This window comes from Heteronotia binoei, chromosome 15 (genome assembly GCF_032191835.1).
Source record: "Heteronotia binoei isolate CCM8104 ecotype False Entrance Well chromosome 15, APGP_CSIRO_Hbin_v1, whole genome shotgun sequence".
In the NCBI taxonomy this organism is placed as follows: domain Eukaryota; kingdom Metazoa; phylum Chordata; class Lepidosauria; order Squamata; family Gekkonidae; genus Heteronotia; species Heteronotia binoei.
In genome coordinates, this window is record NC_083237.1 from 56,044,523 (window position 1) to 56,069,550 (window position 25,028).

Here is a 25,028-nt window from a genome sequence, read left to right on the forward strand (position 1 = left end):
TTTTGTCTTATTGCCAGCTTCCCTTTCTGCATCGCCTTCAGCTGCGGGAACCATGACTACTTTCTCCAGCCATAGCCAGTCCTTCTTGAGAGGAGGCCAGGGGCCCAGAGGAGGGAGTCTGCTCGCCTTAACCGGATCTCAGCCGACATCCAATGTCTTTGGGGGGAGTGGGGTCGCTAGGAGCTTCTCGTCCCCGACGAAGCGTTATGGGCAGGAGACCAACGTCCTTGATATGAACGAGAAGGGCACGATGCAGAATTTGAATGACCGCCTCGCCACCTACCTGGAAAGGGTGAGTAATGGAATGGCCTGAACCACCAGTAGGGAAGCCAGCCTCCAGAATTACAGCTCCTTTCCAGACTGCAGAGGTTCATTCCCTGGAGAAAATGGCTGCTTTAGAGGGTGGGTTCCGTGGCATTGTACCCTCACTCAGGTCCCTCTCTAGGGATGCCTGTCTCCAGGTGGGGCCCGGGGATCCCCCAAAATTATAGGTCCTTTCCAGATTGCAGAGATCAGCTCCCCTGGAGAAAACGGATGCTTTGGAGCAGAGGTGGCCAAACTTGCTTAATATAAGAGCCACATAAAATAAATGGCAGATGTTTGAGAGTTGCAAGATGGAGGAAGGAAGGAAGGAAGTTGGGGGAGGGAGGGGAGTTGGAAAGAAAGCAACTTTTACCTTTAAATGCATCCTCCAAGCTGTTCGACTTTGAGAGCCACACAGTATGTGTGAAAGAGTCACAGTGTGGCCACCTTTGTCAAAGCCCCTTTAACTAAGCTGCGGGGGAGAGGCAGGAGAGAGGTAAACTTGGTGACAACGCCAGCAGCAGCCACACCAGGCCTCCAAATAGTGCGCCGGCTGCTTTCGACTTGAAAGCAGCTGGGCGGCGCTAAACCACAGCGTTCTTCGGAGGCTTCTAAGGAATCCTCCAAAGAGCGCAGCAGCCGAGCAGCACTGGGGAAGGGGCAAGGGGAGTAAGGGGGCACCTGGTGGCAACCCCACGTGGGGTGGTGCCCTAGGCAGCTGCCTAGCCTGCCTACTCCCACGCGCTGGCCCTGATTCTGGTGCCGCATGAGTAATGAAGCTTGTTTCGCGAAAGGCATTCTCCTTTTCCAAAATGAAAAGCAGAGAGCGGGGAAGAACATGAAGACTGACCTTAAATATGTTTTAAGGCTTTTGTGATGGACAGCCCTGCCTCTACATGCTCAGCAGACTGCCTGTTGAACCTGCTTTTATGAAATAATTTAAATTTATGTCCCTCTTGAATTTCGTCCTGGATGTTGCTCTGCTTCAATGCTGTTGATCCTTATCACGAGGTTAGTTAATGTATAGGATTTCAGACTTGCCGATCAAAATTCTTTTCCACAGCTCATGTTTAGAATCATGTACATACACATAGGATTGTCCACAAGAAGATGATGTCTTGTTTACCTTCTTTACCTTTTCTCTTTTTTTAATTAAACTTTTAAAAACAATATACAAGAAGTGCAGTCAAATATTCACAAAATACTTGGCCCTTTAAATCCCCCTCCCCCCCCAGACAAAAACCTATAATAATACTTATTATTACTTATACCATTATCCTAGGATCAGCTCAAACAGGCAAAGTTCAAGACGTAGATACAACAAGAAGACAATATGCTCAAAAATAAAAAGCTGCGTAATAAACTCCCTGCACAGAGAATACACACTGACGGAGTTCAAAAGAACTCATTTTATAGAATGCGTGGAATGCACAGGGTGAACTAACTTCCCAGAAGAGGAAGGGGAAGGGGAAAGGGGGGAAACAAACAAACAAAACCCCATATATACAACAAAGCCAAAATGCAAAAGTTAAGGCGCGTCACTGCTTTTCGAACAATATCAGATTATGATAAAATTTGTTTTTTTGACAAAATGTTATGGGTCAGAGAGGTACGTAACAATACGAAACCATAGCTCATGAAGGCTTCCTGGGGTTTGGGTGTGCGTGCTGGAGAACTGTAAGAGGATATTTTCCCAAGTATAAAATAATCCCAGAGCTGGATGCTCCAATCATTGACTGAGGGCATCATGCAGTTCTTCCAATGTTTTGCAAGGGCCACCCTTGCCAGTGTTAATAATAGTGCAAACCTTTCCATCATCAGGGAGGGATGGTGGCTCAGTGGTAGAGCATCTGCTTGGTAAGCAGAAGGTCCCAAATTCAATCCCTGGCATCTCCAAAAAAGGGTCCAGGCAAATAGGTGTGAAAAACCTCAGCTTGAGACCCTGGAGAGCCCCTGCCAGTCTGAGAAGACAATACTGACTTTGATGGACCGAGGGTCTGATTCAGTAGAAGGCAGCTTCATATGTTCATATATATGTTCATATGTTCATCACAACCCTGCTATTCCAAGGATGTCTTGCCAGGGCCAGCCACCTTGCTTAACTTCCAAAAGATCAAGGTTGCCCAGGTCAGAGCCCAGGACCATATATTTCCTGTTTACGGAGCAAAAAACTTCACAAGCAGCCCTGCCTCCTTCGGAAACAAGAAGACGAAGACTGCAGATTCATACCTCGCCCTTCTCTCTGAGCAGAGAGCCTCAGAGCAGCTTACAGTCTCCGCTATCAGGGGTGGCCAACCTTGCTCAACGTAAGAGCCGCATAGAATAAACATCATATGTTTAAGAGCCGCGAGACATGAACATCAGATGTTTGAGAACTGCAAGATATGGAGGGAGGGAGAAAGAAAGGCAAATAGATGGGTGGGAGGAAGAGGTGGAAAGAAAGCAACTTTAACTTCAAATGCATTCTCCAAGTTACCAGCTGGCTTGGCTTGCAGAAGTGTTTTAAAGAGACAAATGCATTCTCCAAGCCAGCTGACTGGGTGGGCAGTGGGGGCTTGGAGAGCCACACAATATGTGTGAAAGGGCCACATGTGGCTCCCAAGCCACAGTTTGGTCACCCCTGTCCTATATCTTCTCCCCCCACAACAGACACCCTGTGATGTGGGTGGGGCTGAGAGGGCTCTCACAGCAGCTGCTGTTTCAAGGACAGCTCCTGCAATAGCTACTGCTAACCTCAGACCATTCCAGCTGCTGCAAGTGGAGGAGTGGGAAATCAAACCTGGTTCTCCCAGATAAGAGTCTGCTCACTTAACCACTACACCAAAACTGAGAGGATCTTCTTTTACTCTGGCAAGGGAGCTTATGTACACTGGCAGATGACCGCTGGTTTACTTAGTGTAAACTTAAGACAGTATTTATTATATGGACAGAAGAATTTTCAGAGGTGTGTTTCAGTGCTTGAGATGGAAAAGCCATAAGAGTCCCTCCCAGGCGTTACCACTAGTTAACCATGGGCAGAATTAACACATTGGGGTGTGTGCTGGTGAACTTTCCAGTGGTTTGTGCTCCCATGTGCCGGATGCTCAGTTCATCTCTTAGCCTTCCCGTCTTGTGTGTGAAGTACTGTCTAGTCACAGCTGACTTCTGGCTCTCTGTAGGTTTTTTAGGGTCGCCAGGTCCGACTCAAGAAATATCTGGGGACTTTGGGGGTGGAGCCAGGAGACTTTGCGGGGAGGGGTGGTGGAACCAGGAGCAAGGTTGTGACAAACACAAGTGAACTTCAAAGGGAGTTCTGGCCATCACATTTAAAGGGACTGCACATCTTTTAAATGCCTTCCCTCTTTTGGAAATAAGGAAGGATAGAATTGGACCCCCCGGTCCAATAATGAAGGATAGAATTGGACCCCCTGGTCCAATCTTTTTCAAACTTGGAGGGTGTTTTGAGGAGAGGCACTGGATGCTATGCTGCAAATTTGGTGCCTCTAACTAAAAAAACAGGCCCCCGCAGCCCCAAATACTCACAGATCAATCCTCCATTATACCCTATGGGAATTCATCTCCATAGGGAATAATGAAGTGCCCAGCAGACATTTCCCTCTCCTCCTGCCCTACATTCTTATGACCCTGAAGTGGGAGAAGGGCCTCCAAACTGGAGGATCCCCTGCCCCCACCTGGGGATTATTATTATTGGCAACCGTAAGGTTTTTCGAAGCTGAGATGAATAGAGGTAGTTGGCCATTGCCTGCCTCTGCCGAGCAACCCCGGTATCAGGGCCGGATTAACAATTAGGCCAAGCAGGCACTGGCCTAGGGGCCTCCATGCCTTTAAGGGCCCCAGGCTGGCTTCTCCCCCCGGTTTCCCCCCTGCTTGCAGCCCTCCCAGCCTGCACAGGCAGCCAGCAACTGAGCTGCTCTTTGCCTGACTTGCCTGGTATGGCTGCTGCTGGCATAGGGTTGCAAAGTCCAATTCTAGAAATATCTGGGGACTTTGGGGGTGGAGCCAGGAGACATTGGGGGTACAACCAGAAGCAAGGGTGTGACAAGCAGAAGTGAACTCCAATAAAGTTGCCAAGTCCAATTCAAGAAATATCTGGGGACTTTGGGGGTGGAGCCAGGAGACTTTGGGGGTGGAGCCAGGAGACATTAGGGGCGGAGCCAAGATCAAGGCTGTGACAAGCATAATTGAACTCTAAAGGGAGTTCTGGCCATCACATTTAAAGGGACGGCACACCTTTTCAATTCCTTCCTTCCATAGGAAATAATGAAGGATAGGGGCACCTTCTTTTGGGGCTCATAGAATTGGACCCCCTGGTTCAATCTTTTTGAAACTTGGGGGGTATTTTGGGGAGAGGCAATAGATGCTATACTGAAAATCTGGTGCCTCTACCCCAAATAATAGCCCCCCTCAGAGCCCCAGATACCCGCAAAGCAATTCTCCATGATTTTCTATGGGAATAAATCTCCATAGGGAATAATAGAGTTTCCAGCAGACATTTCCCTCCCCTCCCCCCGCTTTCTGATGACCCTGAAGCGGGGGGAGGGTCTCCAAACCGGGGGATCCCCTGCCCGCACCTGGGGATTGGCAACCCTAAACTCCAAAGAGAGCACTGGCCATCACATTTGATGCTGGCGTCACCACCAAGTTTGCCTCTCTTCCACAGATTTGTCAAAGGGGCTTTTGAGAAGGTGCCTGCAGGCTGCAGCTGGGTGGCAGGCAGTGGGGCGGCAGCTTCAGCCCTGAGGTAATTTGTGAGCCCCCCCCCCCCCCCCGCTGAGATTTTGACTGCCCAGGGGCCTCCACAGGGTTTAATCCGACCCTGCCTGGTATTCCTTGATCATTTGTCATCCAAGCAAATCCTCATCCGGGCTTGCCAGGGGATCTGTTAGCAGCCACCATTTTCCAGCAGCTCCCACCTTTGAAAAGGCATAGATGCAACCTTGTATTAAAAAGGATCGAGGTCTTGGAATGAAAGTTGGACAGTGAAGAAAGCTGATTCGTTTGATATGTGCTTTTGGAGGAGAGTTTTATGGATCTCCCGAAGGACAAAGGAATGGGCTCTAGATCAAATCTCCTCAGGTTGCCAGCCTCCAGGTGGGACCTGGAGATCTCCCACTTTCGCAACTCTCTCCGGCTGACAGAGATCAGCTCCCCGAGAGAAAATGGCTGCTTTGAAGGATGGACTCTGTGGCATTGGACCATGCGGAGGCCTCTCCCCTCTCCAAACTCCGCCCTCTCCTGGATCCGCCCTCAAAGCCTCCAGGTATTTTCCTACACAGACCTGGCACAGGTCCTACAATGACTAAACTGAGGCTACCACACTTTGGTCACATAAGGAGAAGACAAGGGTCACTGGAGAAGATGATGCTGGGAAAATTCGAAGGCAGCAGGAAAGAAGAAGACTGTAGATTTATACCCCACCCTTCTCTCTGAATCAAAGACTCAGAGCGGCTTACAATCTCCTTTATCTTCTTCCCCCACAACAGACACCCTGTGAGGTAGGTGGGGCTAAGAGGGCTCTCACAGCAGCTGCCCTTTCAAGGACAACTGCTACGAGAGCTATGGCTGACCCAAGGCCATTCCAGCAGGTGCAAGTGGAGGCGTGGGGAATCAAAGCTGGTTCTCCCAGATAAGAGTCTGCACACTTAACCACTACACCAAACTGGCTCTCCAGTTGCAAAAGGAGAACTCAGCATGTGATAGATTGATTCAATCAAGGAAGCCAAGGCCCTCCATTTGCAAGACCTGAGAATGGCCATAGGTAATAGGGTCAGTGTTCCCTTTGCAGGGGTGTCAAACTCATTTGTTTATGAGGGCCGAAGCCGACATAAATGAGACCTTGTCAGGCCGGGCCATGTGTGTCAGAAAAGGTAGCAGAGTGTGTCAGCCAGGTAGCAGAGACAGAAATTTTATAAAGGACACAGACAAACACAATTAGAGATTTAAAAAACCTTTAAACTTACTTAAAGGATTAGCACTCTTGCAATATTTTGTTTATTTAAGTTTCTGATAATTGATACCTCTTGCTCTGAATTACTGCATCAAAATCTGGAGATAATGTCTGTGTTGTAGCAATCTTGAGTATGCTGTTCAGGTGTTGTTCTGGTGTGTATCTGTTAAGTTGCAAACCTACTTTTAATTTATTGACATTCATTACAGAAATTTCATGGTCAATGTTTTGAGCCTAAGACCCAGGGGAAAACATGAAATAGCTGGGCATTGTAAATGTATGTCATAAGTTGCTTTAAATGCTGGTTAGCCAATGGAGAAAACAGAGGCTTTGCTCTGTAGCTCCTTTGCTCTGTAGCTCCTGTGTGATTGAGCAAGCCTGGCAAAGCAAACTGTGATGCAGAAGAAAGCAAGAAAGAGAGGGAAGTAAATGGCAGTGAGTTGTTTGTGGACCTGTTAGGAGCCCTCTGGAGGCCTGATCCGGCCCTTGGGCCGCATGGTTGACACCCCTGCCCTAAGGTGTGCACATAAACGACCACTCCTTAACACAAGGAGCCCTGCTCAGCAGCAATCTGGAGCCATGCAGGGTCTTGCACTGCCCTTTGCCCATTTGAAGATTACAGCATTTCTGTTTTGCTCAGGAGGTGAACTGCTCCTAGGGTTGCCAAGTCCAATTTAAGAAATATCTGGGGACTTTGGGGGTGGAGCCAGGAGACATTAGGGGTGGAGCCAAGATTAAGGCTGTGACAAGCATCATTGAACTCCAAAGGGCGTTCTGGGCCTCACATTTAAAGGGACAGCACACCTTTTCAATGCCTTCCTTCCATAGGAAATCATGAAGGATAGGGGCATCTTCTTTGGGGGCTCATAGAATTGGACCCCCTACTCCAATCTTTTTGAAACTTGGGGGGTATTTTGGGGAGAGGCACGAGATGCTGTACTGAAAATTTGATGCCTCTACCTCAAAAAACAGCCCCCCCAGAGCCCCAGATACCCGCAGATCAATTCACTATTTTTTTCTATGGGAATAAATCTCCATAGGGAATAATAGAGTTCCCAGCAGACATTTCCCTCCCCTCCCCCTGCTTTCTGACGACCCTGAAGCGGGGGGAGGCCTCCAAACCGGGGGATCCCCTGCCCCCACCTGGGGATTGGCAACCCTAACTGCTCCATTCAAGGGGGTGGGTGGGGAATTAGAGGGAACATTGCCTAGGCTAAGGTCGCCATAAGCAACTTGAAAGCACTTGATGCATGCACATTAAAAGGGAAACGGGTGAAGTGGTTATGTTTAACAATTGTACTGCAAAGGAAGTCCTTCGCTGTATCAGGGCAACCTTCCTTCTTTTCATCCCCCCACCCAAAAGGGAAACTGGTAGTTCTCAAAAACCTCCCAACTGCTCCCTCTAGTGGTCATGTTTAACAATTGTACTGCAAAGGAAGTCCTTTTGTGTATCGGGGCAACCTTTCTTCTTTTCATCCCCTCACCCAATTTAACTCTCTCTTGCTTTCAATGTCAGGTGAAATCTCTGGAGGAATCCAACAAAGAGCTGGAACGATGCATTCGGGAAACCTACGAAAAGCGATCGTCCGCTGGGCCTTCTGACCTGAGTGGGTATTTCAACACTGCCAGTGAGCTGAGGGCTCAGGTAACCTGGCTTCTTCACCCACTATCTGAGGAAGGGATCTTTGACTCTCAAAAACTTCTACCCTGGAGATCTTGTTGGGCTCTAAGGTGCTACAGGACTTTGATCTTGCTCTTCTACGGCAGACCAACAGGCTACCCACCTGATATTAGAATTATCAGAGGGACTGAACTTCCTATTTGCAGGGGTGACCAAACTTTCTTCATATAAGAGCTACATAGAATAAATGTCAGATGGAGAGCTGCAAGACGTGAAGGTCAGATGTTTGAGAGAAGGAAGGAAGGGAAAGAAGGAAGGCAGGCAAATAGATGGAGGAGGGAGAGAGAGGTGGAAAGAAAGCAACGTTAACTTTAGATGCATTTTCCAAGCTGCTGTCTTGCTTGGCTTCTCCAAGCTGGCCAATGGAGTGGTGGAGGTTTCGAGAGCTGCACAATATGTGCGAAAGAGCCAGGCGTGGCTCCTGAGCTTGTGTAGATTTGTAGGTGTGTTTGTGTTTGTGCAGGTTTGTAGGTGTGCATCTGTTATGCAAAGCCCTCCCCCCCCCATGATGATACCCACCAGCTCCTAAGGTAACTCTAAAGACAGTGGAGTCTTCACCCATCTATAGATAGGGTTTGTCAGCTCTGGGTTGGGAAATTCCTTGGGGATGGGGGTGGGGGAGAAGCCTAGGGGAGGGGGAGGGACCCCACTGGGGTAAAATGCTATGGAGCCCACCCTCCTGAGCAGCCGCTTTCTTTCTCCAGGGGAACTGATCTCTGTTCTCTGAAGTTCAGCTGTAATTTCAGGAGATCTTCAGGCCCCTCATGAAGTCTAGCAACCTTATTAGAAGCTTGTTCTTCAGGAGATGGCGCTATGGCTCATGAGTGGTGCCAGCATGCAGATTTGCCCAACAGAGTTTCTTCTCCTGCTTGGCAACTTCCATATCCTCCTGGCCATTCCATGGCCCCCCCTGGGCAGTAGCTCTTTTGAGACAAGCTGAGCTCTTCTCTCTCTCTCTCTCTCTCTCTCTCTCTCTCTCTGCAGATCCAAGAAGAGGCCTCAAGAAATGTGGGGCTGCTTCTCCAGATTGACAACGCCAAACTGGCTGCGGGTGATTTCAGAGTGAAGTAAGAGCTCTTTGTTAACAGCCCCCCTCACTTCTGGATTATTGATGTAATATTTCAAGAAGGGAACCCGTGAGAACAACAAACCAATCTCATTCTCCCACCAGGCCAGGACACGCACCCCACCCTCTTCTGGTTCCGCTTCTCTCATGGATTCCCATGAAAAATTCTGGAAGGAGCTATGTGAGGTCAAAACAATTGGCAGAGCAGAAGTTTTATCTTCCTTGGTTGGTTAGCAATCTTAACTGGCAACAAGATCTCTGGCCTGCAGGGGCAGACTGGAATGGGGAGGCGGAAGCCCTGGAAAAGGCCCTTCCCTGAAAGAGGGAGGGAGAAAGAACCTGCCCTCCCAGCCTTATGTCATAGGCCTAGAAGGGCTTACTTCTAGGAACAAATCTGAATTATCTAGACACCCTTTTAATTGGAATTAGCTTGCAAAGGAGCTCAGGCTTTACAAAGAGCTGGGTTCTAGTAGCTCAGGTTTTGCAGGTATTCTCCTTAAGTATCCATGACCTCTAGTTAAATTGGATTTTGGGGGTGAGGGAATTCTTGGATCAAGCTCTCTGTTTTGCATCTAAAATGAAAGTCATGAAGCCTGATCCATCAGTAATCAAGAGGGATTTGGATTAATTTCTGGAAGTATTCTTTTCCTGGTTTAATTGCAAATTGGACCAGGGTAGGGTTGCCAAGTCCCCCGTGGGCTCCGGCAGGGACTTTTTTGCATACATGATGCAATGACGTCACCCGCGACATCATCACACCGGCAACATCATGCCTCGGCCGCTCCAGGCATTTCCAGGAAAACTTTACGGTTTTCCCGGACACCTATTGTACCATAGAGTTTTTCCTCCCAAATTGCTAGAGTATCTGGGAAAATCATAGAATTTCCCCAAAAAGGTGTGGAGAGGCCAGCGCACGATGTCGCCGGCACAATGACATCGCTTGCAGGTGACATCATCATGCTGGCGACGTTGGGGGTGGTTTTCTCTGCTGATGCTATGCTGCCTCTATCTAAAAAAAAACAGTCCCCAGAGCCCCAGATACCCCAAGGTCAATTCTCCATTATACCCTATGGGAATCAGTCTCCGTAGGGAATAATGGAGTGCCCAGCAGACATCCCCCCTGCTTTCCGATGACTCAGAAGTGGGGGGAGGACTCCCAAACTGGGGGATCCCCTCCCCCCCACCTGGGAATTGGCAACCCTATAAAGATGAAAGAATGTGTTGGGGCATACCTAACTTTTGTGATCCCCCCCCCTTCATCTGATGCATGAAGTGTTACCTCCAGTTATACCCCAAGCTATCAACTGTAGAAGAGTGGGGAGACTTATTAAAAAGAGAGGCTAGATGGTCCAGTTTCCCAGAACAAGTTGAGTCCATTGGAGAGCTGTGTTGAAAACATGATCTTAGAACTGCTGTGAGCCATTAGCAACTGTTGCTGAATTGCATAGTTGGACGAATTACTGGAATATTGTATTGAGCAACACTGTAAAGAATGATTACTTTTTGTAGTGAATGAAGGCATCGTATTTAACAATGGTTTAATTAAACTAAATTATGGTTAGTGTGGTGGTCTGACCAGTTTGAACTTTGTTTGTTAACCACGGTTACTCTTAAATATGCGTCATGTGCTGTATGAGTTCAGACTTCCCGGCTTAATTCTGGTTTCTTCCCCAGTGTTCTGCTTGTAGCAGGGCTGGGCTGGGCTTCTATAGGGGAGACAGCAAAGGCAATGATCCAGCATTTGAACAGGCAAACCAGGGTTTTAGTGATCATTTGCAAGCCAAATTCTGGTTTCACAAACTAATCCTGGTTAAAACAAGCCATGGGCTTTTCTGCACTCATATCTGCCTCATTTATATGTTCCTGTTTGTTTGTGTTCTGCACATGCTTTGCTCCCTCTAGTGGTCAGTTCAATATTATGCCACTTTATGTCCAGCATATCTCCCTGCTGTTAAGCTGCAAGGTTTTATGCCAGACATAAAAAATGTAATATCAAATCGACCACTAGAGGGAGCAAAACACATATAGAACAGACCTCTCCCCCCACAAAAAAAAAAAAAAAAAAACACACCAGGAACTCACAAGTGAAGAAACTGATAATGCAGAAAAGCTTGATGATTTCACATGCAGTCTGAAATGAGTCCCAATCTGATAATATGAAATCTGCATATAAATTCCCACTCAGCAGCTCCCTCTTGAAGTCGCCACTTGAAATTTTTCTGATGCACAGAAGTGGGCATGGGAAGGGGGCAATGGTTATGATCCTGCTCCTCCCTTCACTGTGTTGATTATCCTCAACTTTTGTGCCATCTGTACAGAAACTAAGAGATGGGGTTTAAAAAAAGGCAGGGAAAACAAAGAGAATACCCCCCCACACACATGTGGATGCTCTTGCCATTGCAAATGCCTCTGAATGCACATCAGAGAATCAATTCCATTGGAAGCAGCCTCAGTCTGTGGGTGCTGCTTCCAATGGAATTGATTCTCTGATGTGCTTCCAATGGAATTGATTCTCTGAAAGTGTTAGCACATTCATTATGGGGGAAGCTTCCATGAACCAAATGGGCTCTGGGCTCCTGAGTGTTTATTTATTTATTTCAATTTGCTAGGCTGCCCTTCTCTACAAGAGGGTTCAGGGTGGTTTACATCTGGTTCCCAGACCTTTGAGAACTCTGTGTGTGTGTGTGTGTGTGTGGAGGAGACATATGTTATCCTGAACCCTTTGTGTCTTCCCTCCTCCACAGGCTAGAATCGGAGCTGGCCATGCGCCTGTCTGTGGAGGGAGACCTTGGCGGCCTGCGCAAGGCATTGGAGGACCTCAAAACAAGCCGAGCTGGTCTGCAGCTGCAAGTAGACAACCTCCAGGAGGAACTGGCTTTTCTCAAGAAAAACCACCAGGAGGTGAGAAGGGTGTATGAAAAAGGCCTTGGCAATATGTGGGTCAGGTGCAGGGGTGGAATTCTAGCAGGAGCTCCTTTGCATATTAGGCCACACACCCCTGATGTAGCCAATCCTCCGAGAGCTTACAGAAAAGAGCCTTGTAAACTCTTGGAGGACTGGCTACATAATGGGGGTGTGGCCTAATATGCAAAGGAGCTCCTGCTAGAATCCCACCCCTGGTCAGGTGGATACTCCTGCTCGCTGCTTTGCTAGCAGTTGCTTGCGGTTGAATTATTTTTTTTCTTGGAGTAGGATTACTAGTTCTCTGGATCTGACCTGACATTTTAGGGACTTAGCTTTCTTTTCAAGGCCTCCCAGAGAAGAAATAAATTATCTGATAGGGAGAGGACACCAACGTCTATGAGGGCAGGTTATTTTGGGTCTGGTCGGAGGACAGGCTTTGCTTTTGGACCTGCCACCATGACATTCGGGCGACACCCCTGAGCTGTCAGACATATCTGTGTTTTGCCCTTTGCCCACCTGCTATGATCCTCTGCCTCCACCAGGTACTGCTAGAATCTGTCCCTGCCTTCATAGGCTTCCCCTCGCAATCTGTTGCGTACTAACCCACACTCCTTGGACTCTTCTGCACTCTCATTTTTGTTGCTTATGTGCCCCTATTGCTTCAGGGTTTTTCCCCTAGCCCGCTAAAATGGCAGGGAGACGGGCTTAACATATAGTGATGTAATACTGAATCAACCACTAGAGGGAGCAAAACGCATGCTGAAAAGGAAACAAAACACAAAGCAAGAGAGGTACACAAGTGAGGAAAATGAGAGTGTGGAAGAGCCGCTTCTCTGTTCTGATGACGTATGGAAATGGGCTGAGAAACATTTAACTTTGCATTTTTATTTGTTTTTGCGATCAAGTCACAGCCAACTTAGGGCAGCCCTTCAGGGTTTTCAAGGCAAGAGATATTCAGAGATGGTCTGCCATTGCCTGTCCCTGCATAGCAACCCTGGACTTCCTTGGTGTTCTCCCATCCAAATACAACCCAAGGATGACCCTACTTAGGCCAGAGATGTTCAGAGGTGGTTTGCCTCCCCATCATGACCCTGGTATTCATGGTGGTCTCCCATCCCAATTTTGTATCCCAGGACGACCTTGCTTATCTTTCAAGATCTGACGAGATTGTGATATTGACCTCTGTATCTATCCAGCCTCTGCCCACCATTCATACATAACCCTCATGCTTTTTGCCCTGTAGGAAGTCGCCTCTCTCCAAGGAAGGCTGGGAGGCACCATCAATGTGGAGGTGGACTCCATGCCCAGCATTGACCTGCAGAAAATCCTGGCTGAGATCCGCGACCAATATGAGCAAATCATGGAGAAGAACCGCCAGGAAGCTGAGGCATTGCACAAGGCCCAGGTTTGGGAAAGGAAGAAGGGGGAGAGGGCCGTTGGTCAGTATTTACAGGATCGTATGCAATGGGGGTTGTGTGGGAGAAGAAAAGAATAATGTTTTAGAAACAGGCTTTAAGTTATCACAAGATTCTTGTGTAGGTATAGACTTCCCCGTTACATCCTTCAGCTGCTCTGTATTGTGGCCTATTTTTACAGGGCATGGAGATCTAGCCGTTTTTAGTTACATCATTAACATACATTTACCCAGAATCCCCTTCTTCTTTTCATTGTTTCTTGCCATTTGCATTCAACTTGTGGACAAAAGCAAGGCATTGTTCTAATTTCTTCATAGAAACAAAGGGCTCCACATATAGCTCATCTTGCTTAAGCAATACTCTGCATCTCAGCTTTCATGTCAAGCCAAACCAAGCCCTTCTTGACTTGCTTCTTCTACGCAGCTCAACCCAACTGGTAGGATTGTCGTTTCCATTCTCCTCAGCCCCTAGCAATATGAATGATGGGGCTATTCCTGCTGGAAGGACTACACATGGTCCCCAGTTCCCTGTCATAGAACAGAGGAAAACCCTGAGATCCAGAATCCTTCTCCTGAATATGGGCCTCATAAGTTGGATAGATGCAGGTAGCTCTTGGTGTGGTTCTGAAATCTGTTCTGGTTGCAGATTCCTGGCAGGGATGCTGACGACTGGCAGGGGGTGCTTTCTGCAAGGATCACAGCACAGAAACCGTATTGAATGCAATGTTGCTAAACAGCAGAGCCCTGTGCCAACCTAATAGTGACCAGTCCAGTGGCACAACCGTACCAACTGCAGTTTTGGGTCCTCTCTCTCAACCCCCCTCCCCCACAGCACCCTACATTATCCTATGTTTTGCCATTGGCTTCAGTGGCACCCTCTTTGGATTTTCCTAGAATTGGACCCCCCGGTCCAATCTTTTTGGAACTTGGGGGTTCTGTGGGGGAGAGGCTCCTGCAGCTGTCCTGCAAATTGGGTCCTCTCCCTCAAACCCCTGCCCCCACCTTTCCTAGATTATACCCTATTTTGCCTTTGACTTCAATGGCTCATAGGGCATAATGGAGCCGAATAGCTGCTGAATTTTGGTGGCTATTCACAACTGCTGTATTCAGCAGCCGAATCTGATTCGGCTGTCTTTGGCTCAAATACAGTTGAATCAGCTGTTTTTCAGGGTTATTATTTGGTTCGGCTGAACTGAATTCACATCCCTAGGAAGAACATAAGAGAAGCCATGTTGGATCAGGCCAATGGCCATCCAGTCCAAAACCCAGTGTCACACAGAGGTCAAAATCCAGGTGCCATCAGGATGTCCACCAGCATGGCCAGAATTCTAGAACCCCTCCTGCTGTTGCTCCCCGCCCCCGCACCAAGAATACAGAGCATCACTGCGTCATAGTGTCTCATCTGGTTAATAGCCACTGATGGACCTCCACTCCATATGTGTATCCAATCCCCCCTTGAAGCTGTCTATGCTTGTAGCTGCCACCACTTCCTGCAACAGTGAATGACATGTGTTCATTACTCTTTGGGTGAAGAAGTACTTCCTTTTATCTGTTCTAAACCTACTGCTCATTAATTGTATTGTGAGAAAGGGAGAAAATTGCCCACAAGGGAGTCAGGAATACTTTGTTTTCAATGCTCCAAGAGTCTCCTTTTGTCTAACACAGGGGTGTCAAGCATGTGACCTGGGGGCCAGATCTGGTCCCTGGAGGGTTCCTATCAGGCCCACGAGCAAGTCTGCTTCCTTCTCTCATCCTGTTGCTTCCTTCTGTGTCACAGATTGCTTTGCCGAGTATGCTCAATCACACAGGAGCTACAGAGCAAAGCCTCTGTTTTTTCCATTGGCTGAGGCTCCTCCCTTGGAGAGGAAGAGGAGCTTGGCTCAGAGCTACTGAGCCAAGCCTCTTTTCCTTCTGTTGGCTGAGACTCCGCCCCCTCCTCATCCCCTGGGGAGAGAGGGAAAGAGCTTTGCCCAGTTCCCTCAGTCATGCAGGAGAGATACAAAATATTTAATTGTGTTTATGTCCTTTATAGCATTTATGTCTCCGCTACTTGGCATTACATTTTATGACACATGGCCTATGTCTGATCTGCCCTCATAACAAATGAGTTCAGCACCCCTGGTCTAACAGATGCATAATAAATGACGGGAATTACCCAAGCAAACAACTTACAAACGCATTTAAATGTGTACAGCCTATTGAGGTTTCAGCAGGATCGACCACAGAAGTGGGTGGTGGGATTGGCACAGACTATGGAATGATGGTGCCAGGGCTGTGGACTGAGGGCTTCCCTCTCTCTCTTGCAGTGTGATGCCATCAGCCAGGAGGTCGCAGTCAGCACGGAAGCCTTCCAGGCAGCTCAGGTGAAGATTGCAGAGCTGAAGCGGCTGGCCCAGGCCTTGGAGATCGAGCTCCAGTCCCTCCACAACACGGTCAGCAGTGGGCAGCAACTCGCTATCTCCGGAGGGGGGTCTAAACCTGGCCCAGTGCTGGGAGTCCTGGGTCTGGAGCCCCCCCCTGCATTTAAGAAGAACAACAACTCAGTTACCAAGTGCATGGGATGGGGGCTACAGCATGATTTGGATCTGGACCAGGGCGTGAGGATGGGGGTGGGACACGGCCCTTTCTTCCCCCACCACTTTCCTAAGGAGCTTCCGTTTCCCAGGAAGCAGCTGTTTGCCTCACTGGGGAGCAGGGCTGTAGCCAGAATTTCGTGTTTGGTGGTGCCCACAGCAGGAATTGTTGGGTGCGGAGGGGCAGGGGCCACCCATTTCGGTGGCCCTGGGCTCTTAGCACTGTAAGCTGCCTTGAGTTCCACAAGCTAACCCCCCTTTGCCTGGGCAGTCACAGCAGCTCTGCTCCCCCACCCCTTTCTTATGTGCCCCTCTCCCGGAGAGACAGAGATCTCTTGACCCCCCCCCCCTGCCTTTTGCTCTGCACACTGTGTTAGGGAAGGGGAGAGAAAAAGTGAAAAGACCAGCAGCAATGATATCACTAGTTCAGAGTGGCAGTGAGCAAAGGAGACAGATTGGGGGCCCTCTGATGGAGGGGCCATACAGTTGGAGGGAGGGGTTTGGAAGGATGGGCCTGGCCCCTCCCAGGCCCCCCTGTACCTCCGGGCCTGCTGGGGAGACACAGGAGTGTCTGCGTGTGTCTCTGCGCGTGAAGTGCCATCAAGTCATAGACAGCTTATGGTGACCCCTTACAGGGTTTTGAAGGCGAGGGAGCTTCAGAGGTGGTATGCCATTGCCTGCCTCCACGTCATGACCCTGGACTTCCCTGGTGGCCTGACCCTGCTCAGCTCTGGAGATCTGACAAGATCAGGCTAGCCTGGGCCTCCCAGGAGCAGTGTCCCTTCTGATTTCCCCCCCTACGGAAAGGAGCTGTCCCGAACAGAATATAACCTCTGTGATCTCCAAATAGGCAAAGGGCAGTGCAAAACTCTGCATGGCTCCAAACTGCTGCTGAGTGGGGCTTCCTGTGCTAAGGCGCGGCCCCTCATGTGCGTGGCTTAGAGGGAGCAGTGCTCAGGAGGACACCTGTTGTAGTGTCTTGTGCTTAACTAAAGCACCGCGCGGCCATGCAGCAGAGGCGACCAGGGGAAGTCCCTTGGTCACTCTGCGCAGCGCGCGAAAAGCCTCCACCAATCAAGATCAGTGGCGGGAAGTTTGACTGGCCAGGATTGGACTGGCCAGCTGGAGGGCTGTTCCGGGTAGAATGTATATAAAGCGGGTCCCAGCCCGCATTGCGCTGTTCTGTGATGTACCATCCAATAAAGCATGTTGCCTTCCACACGTCTCGTCTCTGAGTACATTACATCTGTGAATGCTGGTGTGTTTGCCACGACAAGGCCATTTTAGACTGGGAAGATGGCATGTGTGAGAGGAAGGCTTATCCCCCCCCTCCTTGTGCCAAGGTCCCAATCCAAACTGTGCCCCATGTGCCTGGTAATTAAGTTTAAAAAAAAAACCCAGAGAGTTCTGGAGAGAGGAATGCAAAAATATAATTGGTGTTTTTGGGGTATATTGCACCCCGCCCCAAAAAAACCTTAGTCCCTTTAAATGCCTTTTGCAATCCCTTCAAACACCCTTTAACTTTAGCTGTCTGGCGGTCCCTCCTTCTTTCCAGAAAGCAGCCCTGGAAAGTACCTTGGCGGAGACCGAATCCCACTACGGCATGGAGCTGTCTCGGCTGGGGGACCTCGTCGCTGCCAGGGAGGCTGAGCTGCTGCAGCTGAGAGCCAATGCCCAGAACCAGGCTGAAGACTACCAGCGACTGATGGGCGTCAAGGCCCGGCTGGAGCAGGAGATCGCCACCTACCGGCGTCTGCTTGAAGGGTGAGCTCAGGAAGGGGGCTGGAGGTGGGCACGGTCCGTCCCATGGGGCTGCATGAGAGCTAACAACACCTTGAATAAAACTTTGTTGGTCTTAAAGGTACCCCTGGACCCCCGCTTTGTTCTGCTGTTTCAGACCAACACGGCTGCTCACCTGGATCTAACAATAATGCCCTTATTGGCAATTTAAAATACTTCACATATGTCATTTTAGGAATGCTTAACAACAATCCTGTAAGGTAGATCTCACATTTATCCCCATACTGCAGATGCGGGGGGGGGGGACATAATAATAATAAGATATTGGATTTATATCCCGCCCTCCACTCAAGAGTCTCAGAGCGGCTCACAATCTCCTTTATCTTCCTCCCCCACAACAGCATGTTGGTAGAAAGTGGAACCACACAGTTGTATACCAGTCTGAAAGTGGTTTATGTTTGCAGTATGTATGTGAACCTATATCAGTGTGTGGGAGGGCTTCAGGTCGGGGCGTTTGCACATGTATTTGCACTGTCTATTCAGTTCTTGTTTCAGGAGCTTCTAAAGCATGCAGGCCTTTAATGGGTCCAATGTTATTTCTCTCCCTTTAGATCAGAAGCGGACCCACCAGTCGTCCTAGGTAAGCCTGGCTACTTATACATTTTCTCAGAGCTTTTTTTTTTGTAGCAGGAACTCCTTTGCATTTTAGGCCACATCCACCCCTGATGTAGCCAATCCTCCTGGAGCTCACAGTAGGCCCTGTCCTAAGAGCCCTGTAAGCTCTTGGAGGATTGGCTACATCAGGGGGGTGTGGTCTAATAGGCAAAGGAGTTCCTGCTACAAAAAAAAAATCCCTGCATTTTCTTATATTACAACCATTTTCGTTTTTGATGTAATTTTCACCATTACATCACTCTTGGCTTCTGGCGTCACTGAATTTCTCTGACCAAGCGAGAAAGTTACACAACTGAATTATTTTCATGGGACAGTGTACCTGACCATGGCAGCGAACTATCAAGAATGAGGTTTCTGATTAATATTTTTTGCCTTTCGCCACAGACAAAAATAATTTAAAAACTTCATCTTGGTCAACGGATAAGAAATGATTGCTGCACTGTAATATCAGGAGTAATCCTGCAATATCACTTGCTTGACCACAGAGGGATGCATTGAAAGAAGGTTGCTTGGTGCCCCCCCCCCCCCGGCCACTGGTGGGGAGTGGGGGGATAGGTTTGCTAGCAGTAGTGGAAGGGGCCTAAAAATATCGGTTGCCAGGAGACAAAGAGGGGCCACCCACAACTATACGGCTATCCTTTGATTTGTATGAGAAATAAATAACATTTTGTAAAAAAAAACTAAGTGGGAAAAAGGTACAATTAAAACTTTTGCGAAATAAATGTGTGTGTGTATGTTTTAGTAATTATACTATACATATATAGTACATTTTACTGGCAGTATGCAGCAGATGTTAAATGTAAATACAGATTGCATGTTCTCCAGGGGAGCTGATCTCTGCCAGCTGCAGATCAGTTGGAAAAGCAGATCTCCCAGGCCCCACCTGAAGGGTGGCAACCCTAAATACAATGTCAATTTTAGTTGCATTTCAGTAATAATATTGGAATTTCTATTAAATTTTCAAGCTACTAAAAGGACATTAACATTTTAAACATATCTAATACATGTTTTAAACATGTCTAATGTTTAAGGGGGGCCACCTGCCATTGCGCAAGCTGACACCCTGGCCAGTCTGCCACTGGTTGCCAAATCCAGGCTGGGAAACTCCTGGAGATTTGGGGATGGAGTCTGGAGAGGACAGGTTGCTGTTCCTTTTTGTGGGATTTATCCACTAGGGGGCAGTGTGTCACTGGTACAAACATCCTAGGTGCCATTCCAAGCATCACAGCTGGGGAAAATAATCCAGAGCTGTATAGTTCCTGTAAGTTTTATTCAAGGTATAAACTTTTGTGTGCAAGCACATTACCTCAGGTTCAGGAAGTGTGCTTGCACATGAAAAATTATACCTTGAATCGGGGGTGGAATTCTAGCAGGAGCTCCTTTGCATATTAGGCCACACCCTCCCTGATGTATCCAATCCTCCAAGAGTTTACAAAAAGGAGCCTTGTAAACTAAGAACATAAGAACATAAGAGAAGCCATGTTGGATCAGGCCAATGGCTTATCCATTTCAACACTCTGTGTCACACAGTGGCCAAAAAAATGTGTTTATACACACACACACACACACACACATATACATATATATACACACTGTGGCTAATAGCCACTGATGGACCTCTGCTCCATATTTTTATCTAACCCCCTCTTGAAGCTGGCTATACTTGTAGCCGCCACCACCTCCTGTGGCAGTGAATTCCATATGTTAATCACCCTTTGGGTGAAGAAGTACTTCCTTTTATCCATTTTAACCCGACTGCCCACGAGTTCTTGTATTGTGAGAAAGGGAGAAAAGTACTTCTTTCTCTACTTTCTCCATCCCATGTATAATCTTGTAAACCTCTATCATGTCATCCCGCAGTCGACGTTTCTCCAAGCTAAAGAGCCCCAAGTGTTTTAACCTTTCTTCATAGGGAAAGTGTTCCAAGCCTTTAATCATTCTAGTTGCCCTTTTCTGGACTTTTTCCAATGCTATAATATCCTTTTTGCGGTGCGGTGACCAGAATTGTACACAGTATTCCAAATGAGATCGCACCATTGATTTATACAGGGGCATTATGACACTGGCTGATTTGTTTTCAATTTCCTTCCTAATAATTCCCAGCATGGCGTTGGCCTTTTGTATTGCAATCGCACACTGTCTTGACATTTTCACTGAGTTATCTACCGCGACCCCAAGATCTCTCTCTTGGTCAGTCTCTGCCAGTTCACACCCCATCAACTTGTATTTGTAGCTGGGATTTTTGGCCCCAATGTGCATTACTTTGCACTTGGCCACATTGAACCTCATCTGCCACGTTGATGCCCACTCACCCACCCTCAACAGATCCCTTTGGAGTGCCTCACAATCCTCTCTGGTTCTCACCACCCTGAACAATTTAGTGTCATCTGGATACTTGGCCACTTCACTGCTTACTCCCAACTCCAAATCATTTATGAACAAGTTAAAGAGCATGGGACCCAGTACTGAACCCTGTGGCACCCCACTGCTTACCGTCCTCCATTTCGAAGACTGCCCATTTATACTCACTCTCTGCTTCCTATTAATTAGCCAGTTTTTGATCCACAAGAGGACCTGTCCTTTTACTCCATGACTCTCGAGCTTACTAAGGAACTTTGATGAGGAACTTGATGAGGAACTTTATCAAAAGCTTTCTGGAAGTCAAGGTAAACAACATCTATTGGGTCTCCTTTGTCCACATGTTTGTTCACCTCCTCAAAGAAATGTAACAGGTTAGTGAGGCAAGATCTTCCCTTACAGAACCCATGCTGAGTCTTCCTCAATAACCCATGTTCATCAATGTGCCTACTCATTCTGTCCTTGATAATGGTTTCTACCAACTTTCCCAGTATTGAAGTCAGACTGACTGGCCTGTAATTTCCCAGATCTCCTCTGGAACCCATTTTAAAGATGGGGGTGACATTGGCTACCTTCCAGACCTCAGGAACGGAGGCAGATTTCAATGAAAGGTTACATATTTTTGTCAGAAGATCCACAAGTTCAACTTTGAGTTCTTTTAGAACTCTTGGATGTATGCCATCTAGGCCTGGTGACTTATTAGTTTTTAATTCGTCTATCAGCTGTAGGACCGCCTCTCTTGTCACCTCAATCTGACTCAGGTCTTTCAACACCCCTTCCAAAATAAGTGGTTCTGGAGCAGGCAAACACTTCTCATCTTCCACAGTGAAGACGGAGGCAAAAAATACATTCCGCTTCTCAGCCATTTCCCTATCCTCCCTCACTAATCCTTTTACCCCCTGGTCATCCAAGGGCCCCACTGCCTCCCTAGCTGGTTTCCTGCTTCTAATATATTTGAAGAAATTTTTATTATTGGTCTTTGTTTTTTTGCAATATGCTTCTCATAGTCCCTTTTTGCCTGCCTGATCACAGTCTTGCATTTGATTTGCCACAGCCTGTGCTCTCTTTTATTAATCTCACTTGGACTAACTTTCCACCGCTTAAAGGAGTCCTTCTTACCTTTTACAGCTTCCATTACTTTGTTTGTTAACCATGCAGGCCTTTTCTTATACCTGTTTGTGCCTTTCCTAACTTGTGGTATATATTTTATCTGAACTTCTAGGATTGTAGTTTTAAATAGCCTCCAAGCTTCCCCAAGGATTTTGACTGTATTTACCTTTCCTTTCAGTTTCCTCTTCATATGCCTCCTCATCTCAGAGAATTTACCCCTTTTAAAGTTAAACGTGGTTGTGCTTGTCTTTTGGGGCAACTCTCTATTTATACAAATGGTGAAATCAATAATGTTTATGTTCACTGCTCCCAAGCAGTGCGATCACTTTTACATCTCTCACCAAGTCTTGGGTATTACTTAGGACCAAATCCAGGATCGCCTCACCCCTGGTAGGTTCTGTGACCATCTGCTCCATAGCACAGTCATTGAGAGCATCTAGAAACTCAATCTCTTTCTCTCGACCAGAACACATATTGACCCAATCAATCTGCAGGTAGTTAAAATCACCTATTACAACACAGTTTTTATGTTTAGCCACTATCTTTAAGGACTCTTGGAGGATTGGCTACATCAGGGGTGTGTGGCCTAATATGCAAAGGAGCACCTGCCAGAATTCCACCTCTGCCTTAAATAAAAACTTTGTTGGTTAAAGGGGCCAGTGGACTCCAACTTTGCTCTGTTGCTTCAAACCAACATGGCTACTCACCTGAAGAAGTCTTGGTTTATTAAGTGATAAATATAAACAGGGCTTTTTTTGTAGAAAAAGCCCAGCAGGAACTTATTTGCATATTAGGCCGCATCCCCTGATTCCAAGCCATATGGATATAAACATGCACATATATCAAATTCAATGTATTATAAAAGGAAAAAGTAAAGGTAGTCCCCTGTGCAAGCTCCAGTCGTTTTCGACTCTGGGATGATGTTGCTTTCACAACGTTTTCACGGCAGACTTTTTATGGGGTGCCATTGCCTTCCTCAGTCATCTACACTTCCCCCCCAGCAAGCTGGGTACTCGTTTTACCGACCTCGGAAGGATGGAAGGCTACCTGAACCAGCTTCCGCTGGGATCGAACTCAGGTCATGAGCAGAGGGCTCTGACTGCAGTACCACTCTGTGCATTATAGCCCCATTTTATCCTTACAGTGATCTTGCTGAGAAGGCTGAGAGAGACTGAAAAGCCCAGCGTTTCCCAGTGAGTTTCTTGACAGCACGTGGGATTTGAACCCAAGTCTTAATCCAGCAGTATAACCATGACACCACACTGGCTCTCATGCCACACACTAACTGCTGGGTACCTTATGTTGGTAGGCTGATGATTTCTTAAAGATGGAAAATCAGTAGATTGCATCCTGGAAGTGGAATCTAGTTTAGCAATGAAGAAGAAGAAGATATTGGATTTATATCCCGCCCTCCACTCCGAAGAGTCTCAGAGCGGCTCACAATCTCCTTTACCTTCCTCCCCCACAACAGACACCCTGTGAGGTGGGTGCGGCTGGAGAGAGCTCTCACAGCAGCTGCCCTTTCAAGGACAACCTCTGCCAGAGCTATGGCTGACCCAAGGCCATAATAGCAGGTGCAAGTGGAGGAGTGGGGAACCAAACTTGGTTCTCCCAGATAAGAGTCCGCACACTTAACCACTACACCAAACTGGCTCTCCACACCAAACTGGCTCTCCAATGAGGCGAGTATTCCAGTTCTGTTAGGATGCTGGATTCGGTTCGGTATGTTTGATGGAGAATCAGACATCCCTGAAGTGGAACCAAGCCCCCCAAGATCTCTGTATCTATCTATACCAGAATGACTGGAGGCTCAGGAAGGAACCAGATACCCATTCAGCATCTTGGATATTGCACAGGCGTTTCTGTAGCCTCACCGTCTTGTCTATCTCTTTGCAGAGCCTTCTTCCACCCGCCGGGTGAAGACCCTCATTGAAGAACTGGTGGATGGCAAGGTGGTCTCCTCTCATGTGGAGGAGGTTGAGCAACAGCTCTGAGAGAGGCTGGCTGGAGGTGAGGGTGGTGGGGACTGCACAGTCTATCCCGTGCCTGCAAATAAAGGAACTGCCAGTGAACCATCTTTGTTATCATTTCAGAGAACGGCTTTTCAACGAATCCCTGAGATTTAGACACACCTCTGTGGTCTCCCAGCCTGCTGGCTCAGTGTTCTTCCTCTTACGTCTGGTCTCCACCCAGTCTCCTACAATCAACAGCACAATCTCTTGAATGAATCCTACAGTGTAAAGTTCACACTTTCTTAACCGCTGGAATGAAATCGTTCATCATAGACAGACTCATTATTAATTCTAGGCATCTCTGGTCTTAACTTCTTCTTGCCAGTAGGTGGCAGTAGACACTACATAATCTACCTGCTTCAATTCTGGGCTGATATACACCAGAGATTCCTATACGGTTTGCATGAAACAATCTGGTATGGAAGGATCAAAAGTTGCTTTGCAATATCTTTGAATATCAACAACAGGAGAGAATAAACATCTAGAATAAAAAAAAAATCTGTTCCTTTGTAGGGGAGGCGGCAGGGGGAACTATTGCTTTATCAAAGCCATCGTAAGCAGACTTGACTTCAGTGGATTTAAAAGGTTGAAACTCTGCATAGAATTGCACTGTACCACATCTACAGCAGAGCCAGCTTAAGCGGCAAGAGTATGACTCGCCTCTCGATAGAGTCGACGGTCCCCTACTGTCGCTTCCCTGCTTCTAAACCATCCAGAGTTCAGGCTAGCAAACTTCGACGACACAGATTCACAGTTAACAAGGTGAGACAAAGAAGTAGAGCTGGGAATGTCTGGGTTATTTGAATCGCAGTTTAAAATACAATGTGCAGTACAATGCAAAGTAAAGGGTAGGGTTGCCAAGTCCAATTCAGGAAATATCTGGGGACTTTGGGGGTGGAGCCAGGAGACATTAGGGGCGGAGCCAGGAGCAAGGGTGTGGCAAACATAAATGAACTCCAAGGGAGTTCCAGCTATCACATTTAAAGGGACAGCACACCTTTTCAATGCCTTCCTTCCATAGAAAATAATGAAGGATAGGGGCACCTACTTTTGGGTCTCATAGAATTGGACCCCCTGATCCAATCTTTTTGAAACTTGGGGGGGTATTTTGGGGAGAGGCACTAGATGCTATACTGAAAATTTGGTGCCTCTACCCCAAAAAACAGCCCCCCCAGAGCCCCAGATACCCGCGGATCAATTCTCCATGATTTTCTATGGGAATAAATCTCCATAGGGAACAACAGA

General features: G+C 47.6%; 1 protein-coding gene across 1 annotated transcript; it reads left to right on the forward strand.

Moving 5' to 3' along the window:
- Positions 1 to 23,765, forward strand: LOC132583995 (keratin, type I cytoskeletal 47 kDa-like). The gene is made up of 9 exons (XM_060255760.1): positions 1 to 292; positions 7,767 to 7,895; positions 8,916 to 8,998; positions 11,742 to 11,898; positions 13,145 to 13,306; positions 15,622 to 15,747; positions 17,444 to 17,652; positions 18,240 to 18,268; positions 23,668 to 23,765. The coding sequence occupies exons 1-9, from the start codon at positions 53 to 55 to the stop codon at positions 23,763 to 23,765; spliced, it is 1,233 nt and encodes a 410-aa protein (XP_060111743.1). The 5' UTR covers positions 1 to 52.
- The last annotated feature ends 1,263 nt before the right edge of the window (positions 23,766 to 25,028 follow it).